Consider the following 17,455-nt stretch of genomic DNA (forward strand, 5'->3'; position numbering starts at 1 on the left):
CATCCAGAATAATTGTGCGCAAAGGAGAATCCAGAAGGAAATTCAATCATTCACTGCAGAACAACAAATACAAAATCACAACCAAATGCCTTTATTTAAAGAAATGTAAATGTCTCTACAGTCCAACATCACCTTATTAGTTCTGCATTAGAAAATACGGGGAGTTGCACTGTGAACATGTCAGGACATGGCTCTGATGTCATTTCCAGCTGTGTAGATATTATAGGTGTCGTTATAGTCTGGAAGGCACAAGGGCTGGTTGCCATACTCATGACGCACAGTTTCAGGCATTCAGATATTTGGCATGGTGCTTGATGTGGTCATTGATGAAGGAGAAGATGAAATAGTAGCTGTGATCATAACCCTGATAGGGCAAAAGAAAAAGATTCCATCATGTTTCGAGTATGAACTAAGGTCTTACAGGTTTGGAACGACATGAGGGTGAGTAATTAATGACAGTTTTCATTTTTGGGTGAACCATCCCTTTAAAATGCTGTGGCACAAAATATCAAGGTGCTGTATAATTAACTAGATGCAGTTCCTCTTACTCATCATGGGTTGGTTTAGTACTGACCTGCTGAAGGCGGAAAACGACAGGAATTTTCTTTTTGGAGCAGGCAGCGATCAGATTGTCAGGAAGCAGCTGACTGGAAGACAAGAACTGGTCATCACGGCCTTGATCAATCAGAATATCAAGCTCAGGGCCGGAATATGATTCAGCCAACACAGTAGCATCATACAACTGTGGAGATGACGGAGAAAGACAATTAATACAAAGTGTGGTGATTAAGAAACAAAATATTATACACTGGGTTAATCTATATTTTAAGGTGTCCTTGTTACAGGGTAATTATACATTTAATTACTGCGGAATATTAATTAACTACATGTACTTACTGTATGGTTAGGGTTTGGCTTGGGTTTACTTACTTGCATGTAATTATGCATAATTGTTTTTATATTAGTGAGTACATTTAATGCGTGTAACAAGGTCACCTTAAAATAAAGTATTACCATACACTGCTACACATACAGTTCAGTTTGGGGTTGATTTTTAAAGGAACACTCCACTTTTTTTGGAAATAGGCTCATTCTCCAACTCCCCCCCCCGAGTTAATAAGTTGATTTTTACCGTTTTGAAATCCATTCAGCCGTTCTCCTGTTCTGGCGATATCACTTTTAGCATAGCTTAGCATAGATCATTGAATCCTATTAGACCAATAGCATCACGTTCAAAAATGACCAACGAGTTTCCATATTTGTTGTATTTAAAACTTGACTCTTCTGTAGTTATATCGTGTACTAAGACCGGTGGAAATGCAAAGCTGCGAGTTTCTAGGCTGATAAGATTAGGAACTACACTCCCATTCCGGCGTAATAGTCAAGGAAGTTTGCTGCCGTAATATGGCCGAAGCAGGCGGAGTATTATCAGAAATGAGTTCCCAGCTAGTTTAGCATTTGCACATGTGCTGCGTGGTATTACTGCTCCTGCTTCGGCCTTATTACGGCAGCAAACTTCCTTGACTATTACGCCGGAATGGAATAGTTCCTAATCTTATCAGCCTAGAAAATTGCAGCTTTGCATTTCCACCGGTCTTAGTACACGATATAACTACAGAAGAGTCAAGTTTTAAATAGGACAAATATGGAAACTCGTTGGTCATTTTTGAACGCGATGCTATTGGTCTAATAGGATTCAATGATCTATGCTAAGCTATGCTAAAAGTGATATCGCCAGAACAGGAGAAAGGCTGAATGGATTTCAAAACGGTAAAAATCAACTTATTAACTCGGGGGGAGAATGAGCCTATTTCCAAAAAAAGTGGAGTGTTCCTTTAAGATTTGTATTGTCTTTGAAATAAGTCTGCATTTATTTTTATTAACAAAAACAGCAAAACCAGTCCCTCAAGGCATTCTAGGTGTATATGACTTCTTTCTTTCAGACGAATACAATCTGAGTTATATTAAAAATTGTCCTGGCTCTCCAGCTTTATCATAGCAGTGGGTTAAAGTTATGGATGGATGCAGTAAAGTGCATCCATCCATAATAAAAAGTGTCTCATATGGCTCCGGGGGGTGAATAAAGGCCTCCTGTAGTGAATCGATGCATATCCATATTTTAAACGTAATAATCACTTTAATCTAGTTTGCGCTTACTGTCATAGACGGAAGCAGCTCCGGGTGGATGACGTATGACATCGGCATTGCGCATGCGCCGCTCAGAACTGACGTACGCAGACGCACAGCAGAGAAACTGAAACAAAACACCGGTCACGAATTAGATGTACAAAACGAGGATTTCTTAAGAAAAATGTTGGGAGGATTTCAATATAAGCCAAAGGTTTTCCTTTGCTAAAGTAAGGAAACTTTGCTGCTTTTTCTTCTGTAAATAAATGTTGGTTTTCACGAGACTCACGGATGCATGCACAATGCCAACGTCCTACATCACCCGCCCGGAACTGCTCCCGTGTCTGTTAGCACAAGCTAGATTAAAGTGATTATTACGTTTTAAATATGGATATTCTCATAAAAACGCATCGATTCGCTACAGGAGACCTTTATTCATCCTCCAGAGCTGTGTGAGACACTTTTTATTATGGATGGATGCACTCTGTTGGACTGATGAAGAGAAACACCTGCCCACTGCCAGGATAAAGCTTGGAAGAGCCAGAACAATCAGATTTGTCTGAAAAAAGGAAGTCATATACATCTAGGATGCCTGGAGGGTGAGTAAATAATGTGCTAATTTTAATTTTTGGGTGAACTAACCCTTTAGTTGTTTTCAATTTGAATATATTTCAAAATGTAATTTATTCCTGTGAAGGTAAAGCTCATATGATCGTTCAGAAATCATTCTAATATGCTGATGTAGTAATTCATAAACATTTCTTATTATCAATGTTGAAAACAGCTAAGCTGCTTAATATTTTTCTGAAAACCATAATACTTTCTTTTAGGATACTTTGAAGTTCAAAAGAACAGCATTTGTTTGAAATAGAACTGTTTTCACTGTCACTTTTGGTCAATTTAATGCATCCTTGCTGAACAAAAGTATTCATTTCTTTTAAACCAAAAATACTGACCCCAAACTTCTGAAAGGTACTGTATACACATATAATCATCTCTCACCTCCCAGGTGGACTTGTCAGCTCCAAGATAGCCAGAAAAAGCTTTCTGTCCCCATGCACATTGTATTGGGTTACAGATGGGTGCAAACGCTGACACAGACTGAAACAGGCACAAGTGAAAAATTCATATTAAATATATTTTAATTTCAAACAACCACATGACAAAGCAATGTATGTAATGTCAAATATATACATGCCTTATATTTCCCAGGATTCTTAAGTGCACAAATGAGAGCTCCGTGGCCCCCCATGGAGTGACCAGAAATGGACATTTTCTCCGGATCAGCAGGAAAGTTAGAATTAATCAGCCGTGGGAGCTGAGAACAAGAGAAAGGTGATGAAGCCAATGTTTAATTTTTAACTGTAAAATTTTTCATTCATATCCACCTTATTTTTCCCATAAGAGCAGATGCAGCCATTTGTCAATTTTATGGGTCTGGCTTTCAGTCTCTTCCGCATCTAGCTATTTTAAGCTGTACAAAACAGCTTCTTTTGCTGTTTGATATAGCAAATTGGTTTGTCTTACCATATTATTTTAATTATGAACACACTGGTTTGTAGTGCAAACAGTTTTACCGTTTACTGCACGTTGTTATTCTTCTCATTATTTCCCTATAGCGGCCCATAGGCTTACTTCCGCGTTGAAGAATAAGGTGGATAAATGCTTATTAAAGTATCACTTTGTTATCATACTGACTGCACTAGCATTTGGAGCAATAAAAGCACACACACCTCCTCTGTGACATATGAGTACATGCGGTAGTTCATCTTCCAGGGCTCCTGGGTGGCATTGACGTAGAATCCTGCACCTGTCCCGAAGTCCCAGCTCTCCTCCTCTCCTTCAATGTTACAGCCACCTGACCAGAGCAGAATCATCATTTTCTGAGCATATGCTTATATGTTAATGAGGCTATATTAGCACTGGATCATGATACCAATACCAGTGGTTTATCACTTTCTTACTGCAACAGTACAGTGGTATACAGTGGTAATAAAAACTTACATTAGATTTATGCTTTCATTGACATTTTTCCAAGTATCTGATGGGAAACTAGCCCCTGACCTAAACTGGGAAGTCACAATGCTGTTTGATCCTCAGGGGAGAATCTTATTTGTTTATCTATATGTTGCAGTAACACACTGACTTCCCAAGAGATCTCAGTTTCCATAATTGTATTTTGGCCCATGAATCTCTAGGATTAGGCTGAGCAGAACTCATAGTTATAGGGGGTAATGTCTCCAGAGGTGGACCAGCAAGATTGTGAACTGTAAATGTTTACGTGGACTGGTGTCTGGAGCTACGACGATGATCCCATGTTCAGAAGCCGCCTGCTGGGCCCCTGCCTTAGTGATGAAGTTTTGCTCTGTGCAAGTCAATCCTGCAAAACACAGTGAATGAGTAAATACATTTTTAAGTACATTATACTGTCTGTGTATAGAGTGTTTTCACGACACGTCATCAATTGGCCAATGTAAATATTTAGCTTATTATTGCTACTGAAAATGGTCAATTATTGTCATATTTTGGGCTGTACTAATCGGTCAAACCGGGAGTACAGATTTGGAGTACTATAGACTGCCAAAAGTTATAACAAAACAAGGAGAAGAGTACAAAAACTGTCTGAGGGACAAAAGGTGTTTGTGTTTGGCCAAACTGAATCAGTATTTGCAGGATAAGAATCTTAAGAACATTTGTGTTTGTTCTTATCTTTCCGGTCGAGTAGGTGAAATATTAATATCTTAATTAATACAGCTTGTACGTATCTTTACCACCTATTAACTTTAGTTTGTCAAAATATTGCGCCCTTTCCTGCTTACTAAATCCTTCTCTATATGATTTGGCAGCTTCCACATGTTTTTTTCTGTGGTTTAGCTAACATAAATTAGCAGAACAAAATATTCAGTAGTACATAGTAAAATTGGCCTCTACATGTGGTGAAGTTTGGAGGATGGAGATCCATTACCTGCCTAGTTATGGGCATGAACAGCTGAGTTAGCCTTAAAGTATAACGTGTCGTGAAATGGCCAGGAATCTTTTCTTCCGATGAAAATAATTTGTACATGAAAACACATATTTGGAAGATGTTACTGTCAAAAATTGATAAAATCTGCAATTTCTTAAATAGCGAAGCTGAAGATGTGTGTGAACCTGAACGCGCCGCGATCCTGACAAACCGTTTCTGGAGAATTAGAATTCTATGTAGCTTTGTTGGAAATGTGCTTCCCCACACCATGATAGAATATGACAAATACAGATTAATTAAGCTATAATATAGGGTACACAGACCACAACATTTTTCCAACAATTTATAACTAACTAAACTTAATATTTTTCAGTATGAACAGTAGCTAGACTTATTCACTCAAACAGGCCTAGAAAAGAGGAAATGAAGTGAAGCACCTGAAAGCCAATATAATACTGGGCATTTGGAGCTCTCAGCCTTTGGAGGAAGGTAAATGCCGAACTTCATTTTGCATTTTAACTCGGAGCTAGAAATAGAGTTTATGTTAGGAGCAGTAATAAGGTGAATATTTTATTCAGACGTCTGAATGAAGCGTACAGTCTCTCACCTGTCATGCTCGAACACTTTCTGATATCCATCGCAGCACTTATTCGAAGAAACCTGCGTTAATGCCATTGCACCGTTTACTTTGCTGAGAAAAATCAAAGTTAGAGATATGAAAAATCACCTTTCAGAATTTCTCTGCACTCGCATGCGAAAATGGAAAATATGCACAAACATTTCTTCATGATCTGACTTACATACATAACAAGTGATCTTCTTAATTCGCTTTTTATGTATCTTAACAGCATTTGAGGCTTGTCGAATAATGTTGTTAAACGATTCATATTTAAGTCTGGACTCATGGAGTCTGCGCATGCGCACTGCAGCAAATGGCCTGCCAAACTCACAACACTATTTGCAGGATCTGCAAAAACCGACCCAATGAACCTCAAGACGTTTGAAATAATAGCAAAACTTACGCGAAAGAGTTACGTTTTATTTAGCTCCCGTGCAACACTCCTCTTCATGCGAGATATTACCGTTGATAATATTTTGTAGCACTTACCGCTGCAGCTAAAGGATCCAGAGTTCACAGTAACGTCAGGCTCAACGTAAGACGTAAAGTCACGCCCCCTTACGTTTTTCCCGTATGGTCTGCGCTTCAACGTTTTGGCCAAAAAGGGGCGCTCGAGAGATAGGCCTACGTTTGTTTAATGTATATCTATTTGAAAGTGTGTTGACTGAACCTGGTGGTGTGCGCACATTAAATTATATTTCCAAACTTACAGAGGTGGCCAAAATAATTAGAACACTAGTATTTTCACTAGCTATACATGGTTTTAAGTCTTTAATTTCTATATTTTGCTGTAGTGTGTCAACAGAACAAACTGAGACAGACTATATACAGAAGAACTGTGGCAATGTCTCAAAGATGGTTCAAGAGACCTACCTGCAAAGCTACCTGAAAAACTATGCGCAAGTGCACCTATAGGGCAAAAAGCTGCTTTAAACGCAAAGGGCAGTCACACCAAATGTTGATTTAATTTAGTTACTAGAATTGATAAAAATTTATGACATTATTTTTGACAGCAACATTTTTACAGAAGTGCCTAAAACTTTTAACAGTACTGTAGCTTTGCAGGTAGGTCTCTTGAAGCATCTTGGAGACGTTGCCACAGTTCTTCTGGATTTAGTCTGTCTCACTTTGTTCCGTTTCTTTATGTCATTCCAGACAGACTGGATGATGATGAGATCAAATCTCTGTGTGGAGCACTGCCTGTTGTCAGACTCCTTGTGCAAACAAAAATCTCACTGGATTGTTACAATTAATAGCAAAAGATAGAAATAACTGACTCAAAACCATTTTTAGCTGATGAAAATAGCTTGGAAGAGCCAGGGCATTTTTTTTAATATAACTCCGACTGTTTTCATCTGAAAGAAGAAAGTCATAAACACCTAGGATGGCTTGAGGGTGAGAAAATCATGGAGTAAAACCCAATTATGGAGTAAAACTATCCCTATAATTATGACATAATACAAGTATTAACTTCGTGACTAAGATTTTCCACAGAGGCCAAAACCGACAGTGTTAGATTTTTCTATTGATGTATATTTAGTCAAGATTAAATTAGAACTTGATAGTTATGTTGTACCCTGGTGCATATTAATGAGTTTTGGACACTCTTTAATTTATATTGCAGGATGTGCAGCTGCAAATGATATATCAGTGTCTTGCCTAACAGTGTAATATTGCAGATAACATTACATCAGTTACGATAATGCATCTGTTTTTTTTTTGGGTTCTACTAAAATCCTAATTTGTCTGTCATATGACACCATCTAATTTCCCATGAAATCAAATGATTTGTCATCAAATGCCCAAGCTGTCTCGGCTCGCTTATCCTTATGGGCCGTTAGTGAACTTTATTCTTTTGGTGTCCTTCACTTCAAACTGACTTCTGTTTCAGTCACCTTAAGCTCTGCCATCATTTATAAACCACTCGGCATGATTCAGTGCCCACTTCCACTGCACTGCGTGCTAAATGTGATCAGGATGAAATGACAAACTCCATGGAAACATGTCACATTGAGCATTGCAAACCAATAAGCATGTCCTTTCTAAAAACTAAATAAATACATTAGTGTCCTCTTGTTAAAGACAAATCGCAGGCTGTCCAGACAATTACCAGAGCGTGGAATGGAATGCTTACTTAATTTAACTGCAAAAACACAATGTACTGAAGAACAGGAAGAACACAATCTATCTCTCTCCATCAGCCATCTGTAAAGGCATTTTAACAGTTTTTATTGTTTTTCTGATAGCGACCACAAAACATTTAAGACAGAAATATTTTGCCTTAGCTGATAGCAGCTAGAGAAATCATTTGAACAATTATGATTCTCCAGCTTTCTAATATTTCCAAATATTCACTGTTGGATGTACAGAAGCTTGTTTCTGCTGTGGGATAAAAAATGTAAAAGTAATTGTGAATTTTACCTCATAATTCTGACTTTTTCTTGTAATTCTGAGAAAAAAAGTCGCAATTCTGAGAAATAAAGTCGCAATTCTGAGAAATAAAGTCGCAATTCTGAGAAATTAAGTCGCAATTCTGGGAAATAAAGTCGCAATTCTGAGAAATAAAGTCGCAATTCTGAGAAACTAAGTCACAATTCTGGGAAATAAAGTCGAAATTCTGGGAAATTAAGTTGCAACTCTGAGAAATAAAGTTGAAATTCAGAGAAATGAAGTTGCAACTCTGACAAATAAACTCAATTCAGAGAAATATTCACAATTCAGAGAAAGTCGCAATTCTAAGAAAAAAAGAGATAAACTCACAATTGTATCTTTTTCCCCAGTTTTTATCTTACAATTCTGAGAAATAATGTCAATTCTGCAATTCTGACTTTATAGCACGTCAGAATTGAGATATAAATTCGCAATTCTAAGAACTTAGTCTTTTTTTCATCTGAAAATTAGGACTTTATAACTCGCATTTGTGAGCTTATATCTCACAATTATGACTTTTTTCTCACAACTGCAAGTTTATATCTCGCAATTCTGACTTTATTACACTCAATTGCGAGTTACTACGTCAAGAAGTTTTATGATATAAATTTGCAGTTCTGAGAACATATCAGTCTTTTTTTCCCCTCAGAATTATAACTTTATAACCTGCAGTTGTGAGTTTATATAAAAAAAATTGCGAGATACAAAAGCACAATTGTGATAAAAACAAGTCAGAATTGCACCTTTTACCTCATTTAATTTTCTTGCAAATGCACCTTGGTATCTTGCAATTTATTTCTTGCAATTGTGAGTTTATATCACGCTATTCTGAGTTCTGAGATAAAAAGTCACAATTACCCTTTTTTTATTATTATTCAGTGGTGGAAACAAGCTTGCATAGTGTATAGACATCATTTGGGACATGACTATACTTCCAGTGGTACCACATTCTTTATCTGGACACTCTATAACACTCTTTGTCTAATTAAGGGTCATTACCTTCAGTAAAACTTGCATGTTGTTAATTGAGCTTCACACATGTGGAATCAGTCAAGAGCCAGTCTTTGGATTCCAAAGGAATTTTTAAGTCTGTCGAATGACTCACACATAGTATATGAACACCAAATCTGTCTGGCTGAAAGAGAACTTGATCACACGTCCACCGGTATGAATCATCACTAAAGTCTGAATGGCTTACTGATTTGAAAGGCTTAATAATACTCTCAATGTTCGCATGCTAGACAAAAGGCTAACCTCCAATATTAAGACGAAGTGAGCCGTAATCACCCCTGTGAAACAAAATTACTTTTTTTAACCAAGTGATTTGAACTCATTTGTTACTAATTTGGCATAAGTACATACCGATGAAGCATGAAAAGAGTGAGATTTACAGCTAAGGTGATGCACACTTCCAAAGTGATCTGATTTACAGTTCACACATCAAGACCAAGGCTAGTGATTTGTATGGAGTGCAAAAGAATGCAGTCTAACCTTGTGATGGTTAAGGTGGATGCCCTTGTCCTGCTTAAAGGATAACTATTGCTAAAATGCAACCTGGGCTGTTTTTTTTTTTTACTGTAAACGAGACAAACATATATCTAAAAGCATAATTACGACAAACGAGCCGTTTTTGAGATTGACTGTGATTTCGTTTTGTGGTCAATGGCCGGTGAATCGATATTTTTATAACACTAAGAAGGCTCGACACACCATGAAACTTTGCTCGAAGTATCGCCTGGGTCTCTACACATGAACTCGAGCATTGAGAACATTGTTTGTGTACACAGAGTTTACTAAAAAGAAAGTTTTTGAACAACTCACTTTCACTGTTTGAGTTTCCGCTCGCGGCCGTCTTGCCAGTCAAGAGGTGTCGATCTCCGAACGCGAATGAATGGACTCCATAGGACGAAATATTAGGCTTATATGAGGCTCTTTTTACAACTAGAAGGTTAATATTGTTTTTCACTTGTGACAAAACAACAAATTAGACGTGCATTTATATGGAAATATGCTTTAGGAGCTATCCATCCTCGCATTCGGAGATCGACACTTCTTGACTGGCAAGACGGCCGCAAGCGGAAACTCAAACAGTGAAAGTGAGTTGTTCAAAACCTTTCTTTTTAGTAAACTCTGTGTACACAAACAATGTTCTCAATGCTCGAGTTCATGTGTAGAGACCCAGGCGATACTTCGAGCAAAGTTTCATGGTGTGTCGAGCCTTCTTAGTGTTGTAAAAATATCGATTTTGATGCGCTCAAATGTATGCCCCTAGTACTCCCATTCACCGGCCATTGACCACAAAACAAAATCACGGTCAATCTCAAAAACGGCTCGTTTGTCGTGTAAAAGGGATTAATTACATATAATTTAGCTCAAAGGGAATCGAATATGATTCAATAGGGAATTTGAACAGAATCGCTGTTTTACGGCTGTTCAGAGTCGACCCGCGATTCATTCACAAACCGTGTAACAGAAACTCTGCGATGGATATTACTATCCAGAATATAGTGAAAACACTATATATTAGCACAGTAGCAAAATCTGCAGTTTAAGACATTAACTTGTAAGCACAAAACACAAGATACTTATCTTTTCTAATAAAAATACGATTTTATTGGATAAACCTAACACATACAAACTAATCTAACATAAACACACGCATTCACACAGGTTGCAGAAAGAGAAAGTGAGGAAAGAATGAGTTTAAATGAATGAAAATATGAAGTCCCAAGTTTATAGCAATATGTGTAATTGCTTAGACCTGAACAACCATCAATCACTTAATTAACCCTCGTATTGAGTCTCTCAAAGAGGTTATTAAACTTTATATCAAAATGCACCAGTTCAGTGAGAATCTGGAGGTTGTACTTGCGTTGCCTTTTTCTGTCGAGGGGATTCCTTTCGTGCGTCGTTACAAAGGGTTTCCCGGAGTTGCTGATTGGATGGGATTTCGGTTGTCGTTCGTTGGACGTGAAGTCTTGGGCGTTGGCTTGAGGATTCGAGTTGTGCGCTGTTGAAGTTGAGGTCAGCGAAGACGTTTAGGTCGGTCGCGGCTTGCACAAAACTTAACTAGAACACGAAACTCTCAACGGAAAGAAATAAAAGAATTAAAGTAAAAGACAGGAGTGTAATGATCTCCTCATGTTTCTTTTAGAGGAGCAGGCTGGCCTTCAGGCCAGGCAGCGTTGAAACGCAGCGGCGCGAAGCACAAAAATTAAGACAGAGTAAGAGTTGTAAGGGGGAGGTTTGAGGGTGTCCTGAGTTTTTAAACTCAGCTTTTGGACACATCCCAAATGGTGTCTTGACCAATTAGAACATTGTTTGAAGTCAGGCACTGCTAGTTGCTCCTCCCAAACCATAAATCACAATGTTATCTTATCAGTCCCTTGGGTCCCAACTTTCCTGCTCTTGGCAAAGTTAAATTTGGACATGATTTCGATAACAAGACTAAAATACATTTTACAAAGAATTGAATTACAGAAACATTTCGAGAATGTCATTTCAAGGCCGTGCATATCAAACACCAATATAAACCATTGAACTATTCAATAGTTATCAAAAGGGACATACACAATGAGTGATTAAAACATAATAGACAAACGTGTGGGTTACATATATGAATAGGAAATTATGCATAGAAATGATGAGTTGCTCATGAGTCCTTTTTAGCATAATTTTGGGTGCATATATATATATATATATATCAAGAGGCAGTTTTCTGTGCAATACTGTAGGTGCAAGGATGTGTTCTGTGAGCTGGAAGGTCAAAAGTTTAGGGAAGGAATCTCAGTCTTTTGTGTGGGGGAGTCCATCAACCAAACTCTAATGATCGTCATGTGATGTTCAAGATGTGCATCTCTTTGGCAATTAATCTTGGTTACGTGCTCCAAATTTGACAATCAACAAGGGTCCCTTTGTGTTAATGTTGCAAGTTCCTAATTTTAAGCATCTAGTTACTTGGTTGCTTCAAGCTAGCTGGCTCTAGAGTGTCAAATTACACCTTTTACGACAGGGGTCTGGTCTTGCTGGAATTTGAGGCTGTAGAAGTGTTTTTACTTCTAATCGAATCTCCCAAATTGTTTGATTCGCGCTGATATCCTACAGTCGTAATTATGCTTTTAGATATATGTTTGTCTCGTTTATAGTAAAAAAAAAACAGCCCAAGTTGCATTTTGGCAATAGTTATCCTTTAACACTAAATCATGTCTAAAGCATTCTCTAACTGCTGCTAAATGGCATTAAAAATTAGAAAAAAAAAATTTGTTGTTCATTGAATTTTACTTTTAGTTCTATTTTTTTACCAAATCATATTTTTTTATATAATTTATTTTCTTTTGTGTTAAAGTTAAATAGTTTAATTATTTTATTAAATTACAGTGGAGATCAAAATTAGAGAACAATCTATAAATACTTGACTTTTTCTTAAATACTGTTAATCTTCATTAACAAATATTGAAGGAATATTTGAAAATCTAAGGAATTTCAATAAAAAAACTTTATTTTGTGGAATACACAGTGATCAAAATTAGAGAACAGTAACCACTGTAGCACGAAAAAAGGGTTACAGTTGTCAGAAATTAGTAGGAAGTGTAGAGACCATTGCTTTGAATGACTTCAGCACATCTGTGGCCGCAGGAGATCACTATTTTCTCAGACTGTGCTGGGTGTGATCTTTGTCCACTCTTCTTCCACTCTCTTCCCTATAGTTTAATAAGTGTAGTGGGTTTCTTAGCCACAACTTCGTCGCCATAGATTTTCCAGAGATTTTCAGATGGGTTTAGATTAGGATTCTGGCCTGGCCATTTCATTTATTCAATGTTTTCAGCTTCAAAGAACTGCTTTACCTGTTTTGCAGTGTGATGGGGCATTCTCCTGCATGAAAATTGCAGGCTGATTGGGAGATGTTGCTGAAGTAGGCTGTGATAAACATTTGCATTTACCCTGCCATGTTATCTATATACAAGACCAATCTCCAGTTGCAGAAAAAATACAGCAAATCATGACACTTCCTCCTCCACCTTTTGACTGACTTCTTTATGCATTTGGTTTTCAGTCTTTTCCCATTTTGATGCCAAACAAAATGTTTCCCATCAGACCTAAATAAATTAAACTTGTTCTCATCACTAAAGTGAACTTTGGACTAACTGATCTCATGATGAAAACGTACCTGTGGGAACTTTTTCGCAATAAGTACATATCACTGCAGTTTCCAACAGAAATGAACACTAGAGGCGGTCAAACAGTGAGAACTTATTATTTTTATGCACAGTTATGATAGTTATATACACTGTTATGATTACAGCTCCATATGTTTCACTTTTTGGATGTAACAAGCTCACTCAATATCCCAGCTGGCACAGAATTGGACTTAGGATGCGGAATTATTGGGTACGAATCCCGTGAAAAACATGACTCACGATGAAAGAGCTGAAAGATGAAAGATCAAAAAACATGCTAAAACAGTATATTTGTGATTTTTTGTTGTTGTCACATTTGCTTTTGTCCATACTATTGGGAAGGTTTAGGTGTAGTAGTGCAGATGTTGTTTTAAAAAGTCACAAAGCATTCGAGTTATACGCCTTATTCAGCCCGCTGCCATTTTGAATCGAAAACGAGGCTGTGAGGGATAGTAGTCCAGCAGCGCCCACTGTGGCGCATTGTTGCGTACCGGGATGTTGATCGTATAGCCGTAAAATAATAGGTTATTTCACATTTTTCCACAGGACAAAGAGCTCCAGAAAACGTGGATTGTTCGACAGGACATATAACCTAACTTTCAGGTAACAATATTGCATTTTTTTGAGAAAATGACTGTGGAAAGACTGCTAATTTCTAATGGCAGCATGTTTATCTTCCTTTAAACGCTTACACAGAGTTTTTCAAATGATGTTATATAGATTAAAATGCTTAATGGTTTGTGTTAAGAGCCTGCAGCTAGGTCATAAGCGTCTTCCCGACCTTTATTATGAAATTACGATAAACATGACATTTTCCTTGTCTAAAGCAAGACAGAAACAAAAAAATAATGTTCTGAATATCATTTTGCGATTTTAAAAGGGGTTGACATCAAACACTACATGGCAAACTAATAAATAAATGTTATCTTTTGATCGCTTTGCATAAAAATAAACTTTCAACCCACTGTTTTTTGTATGACTTAACATGTTGTCTGAAAGAGGCTTACGATCTAACTGCAGGCTCTTAACACAAACTATTAAACATGTTAATCTTTAAAACATCATTTAAAAAGAATATCTTTTTCATTTACAATCGCAAGGTTTTCTTTTCGTGAGGTCTTAGAGTCCAGGTAAACACAGACGGAGCTGAACCCTCCTCAAGCGTCCTAATTCCAGTCAGTGTTTTTGAAAAACAATCCTGAGTAAAATGTTGAGCACTTTTGTGTTCTTTGTAATCTATACAAAATGGAGATATTTAGTTTAGTTGTTGTAGTAGTACATAACATGTTAGCTCTGCGTAAACGTTTAAAGGAAGATAAACATGCTTGCATTATAAATTAGCAATTAGCCAACCGGCTAGTTTCCACAGTCATTTTCTTAAATGCAATATTGTTACCTGAAAGTGAGGTTATATGTCCTGTCGATCAATCCACGTTTTCTGGAGCTCTTTTTCCTGTGGAAAGATGTGAAATGACCTATTATTTTACGGCTATACGATCTACATCCCGGTACGCAACAATGCGCCACAGTGGCCGCTGCTGGACTGCTATCCCTCACAGCCTCGTTTTCGATTCAAAATGGCAGCGGGCTGAATAAGGCGTATAGCGCCACTCAATGGACATCACCATAAAACCATATGTACATTCACTCTTTTAGCGCCACTTAGTAGACATTTTACATCGAATATTTTCTGAAACGGATGGTGGTACGTGTTCCGCATCTTGCGAAAACGTTCCCACAGGTTAATTTTCGTCATTAGATTGACTTTGGACCAATTCTCCTCTCTCCATAAAACATGATCCTCAGCAAAGGTGAATTTAGCCTTTTCAGGCAACTTTATTCCTACCACATACCAAGCTAATAACATTGTCAGCATTAAAAGAGTATAATTGCTGCTTTTTGCAGTGCAAAGTTTGTAATGGAAATAAAAATACATTTTCATCAGTTATTTTACCTACGGATCGCTGCATTTCTTACAGATTTCTGCTCATTCGAAATCGGATACCATTACATTTGTTTTAATGCATTATTGAGCGATTTCGTGTGAATAAGTGTTGTACCTGTTTAAATCATGCTTTCGCCTGAAAATATTCAGTATCTAGAAGGAACAAACTAATTTCTTGTGAACTATAATTTACCGTTCATCCATTGCCGTCATCATAGCCTTCACATTATTTCTGATTTGAGTGATCCATCTCTATCAAGCTAGCTAAATATGTTTAACATATGAATTCCTGCTTAATATGCAGTTATATTACGGACCGTTAGCATGAATTGTACTCATGATGGAGCGGTGGTGGAGCGCTCTTGGAGCGAGTGAAAACCACAATGCTCCGACTTTTCAAAAATCCGCTCCTCCCTCCATTCAAAATCACTCCACTCCACTCCGCTCCGCTCCGCTCACATACTCTGCTGCAGAGTGGCTTTCAATCTGACATCTCTTAAACATGCCGAGTAGGGGTGCGATGGTTCAACTTACTTACACTTCGGTTTGTATCGCGATTTTAGAGTCACGTTTTCGGTGCGGTTCGGTGCATGTGCTATGTTTAGGGGAAAAATTTTAAAAGTAAAGAAATAAGAATCTAACTACAAGCAACAGCACAAATAAATACAATAGAGTAAAGATACAAATAAAATAAAGTTATTTTTCGTTTTTTAGGTAGGTCTAACATTAGTTTTTAGGTACAGAATCTGAATAAAATGATCAAATGTAAAAAAAAAAAGCATAGTATAAATTGAAGTTTATTAAAGTTACAAAAGCTTTTCAATCAAGAGCAGTAAGTGCCAGTGAAAGCCATTTTAAGAACATTTAAAAAGATCTAAAGAAACTTTTTTCACTACAATAAACCTTTATTGCATTTGAAAGATTCCATCAATATTCAAGGTTCTTGATGGAACCATCGATGCCAGTAAAGAACCTTTATTTTTAAGTATAAATAGGAATTGACATATAATTAAGAAAAAATAGCAGCAGGTGCCAGATCATCACCAATAACTTAGAGGTATCTGTAAGTGTTCTCTAATTTTGATAAAGTTTATTTTTCAAATATCTTATTTACATTTTTCATACTATGTTTTAAGTTTTTCAGCTGTTAGGATAACTTCAAATAGGACTAAGCAGTGACCTTGAAATTTATGAAATTATAGGTTGTCCTCTAATTTTTATCTCCGCAGTATATTTGAGAGAGTTAATTGAATTCTGCAGATAATTTAGGACTGCACTCATACTGACACATTTTATTTATTTTTAATTGTATTTATTTTATTTTATTTTTTAAATTAAATGATTTAATGTAATTTATTTATTTATTTATTTTTAACAGAATTCTCCATTTTATTTTATTTATTTATAGCTGCTTTAAAAAAAATCATGAATTTAAAATACAATTTATTGTCCATTTTACAACATTACCTTTCAATACATACATTTAAACTCAGAAAGATATGAATTATGTGAAATGATACTCCCACCCTCTCATCTCTCTTGCCCTAATTCTTTACTGATCACCTGAGGATAAGAGCACAGGCGAAAAAAGGAAATGACACGGTCACGTGATTCCCCGCTCTTGCCGAAACTGTGAAGATCAGAACCGGCGAGGGACCTTTCCTCTGATAAACCATTTCAATAGATTTATTTCACACTGAGCGATGGCCTGCACTCTGGCAATTTCCAAATGCTCTGTTTTTGAAACTGAAAGCGTGTTATTTTCTTGGCACTCTCAAAAGAAATATGAAGCATAGCTGCATGCAGAAACTCGCCAACTGGCCTTGACTGCACATAAATCGTCCGCAGATCTTTGATTTTAAGAACGCGCTCTAGAATTATGATGCTTTTATGGTGCAGTTTAGATTACAGCTGTAAAAACCAATAAAGTACTTAGAAATTGTACCCTAGCAGAAGCAGAAGGTCAGAAAAAGCTGTGGAAACATTACCGCTGTGAGTACCTACATTCACCCTGAGAGAGTATATCTCTCACACTTCGGGTGTGCTATTAGAAAATGAATTTAGATACATCACACACAGTATGAGAAGCACATAATACATTTTTAAGTGTTCTCATGACATCTTCAAGTGGCCAGAACCGCTTTAGATCACAATAGCTTTAACACACTGAGCATTTTCAGCTATTGTGACCA

General features: G+C 37.0%; 1 protein-coding gene across 3 annotated transcripts; it reads right to left on the reverse strand.

Moving 5' to 3' along the window:
* Positions 1-68: 68 nt before the first annotated feature.
* On the reverse strand, positions 69-6,269 carry esd (esterase D/formylglutathione hydrolase). 3 transcript variants are annotated; one of them, XM_073846339.1, is made up of 9 exons: positions 6,201-6,269; positions 5,700-5,783; positions 5,530-5,618; positions 4,409-4,507; positions 3,861-3,985; positions 3,326-3,445; positions 3,130-3,228; positions 575-742; positions 69-364 (listed from the first exon to the last, which is right to left on the reverse strand). In XM_073846339.1, the coding sequence occupies exons 2-9, from the start codon at positions 5,765-5,767 to the stop codon at positions 284-286; spliced, it is 849 nt and encodes a 282-aa protein (XP_073702440.1). In that variant the 5' UTR covers positions 5,768-5,783; positions 6,201-6,269; the 3' UTR covers positions 69-283. The 3 variants fall into 3 exon arrangements, with proteins under 3 accessions (XP_073702440.1, XP_073702441.1, XP_073702439.1); XM_073846340.1 differs by having other exon boundaries at positions 6,115-6,229; XM_073846338.1 differs by lacking the exon at positions 6,201-6,269 and adding an exon at positions 5,897-6,020.
* Between the last annotated feature and the right edge of the window lie 11,186 nt (positions 6,270-17,455).

Source organism: Garra rufa, chromosome 8 (genome assembly GCF_049309525.1).
Source record: "Garra rufa chromosome 8, GarRuf1.0, whole genome shotgun sequence".
In the NCBI taxonomy this organism is placed as follows: Eukaryota; Metazoa; Chordata; class Actinopteri; order Cypriniformes; family Cyprinidae; genus Garra; species Garra rufa.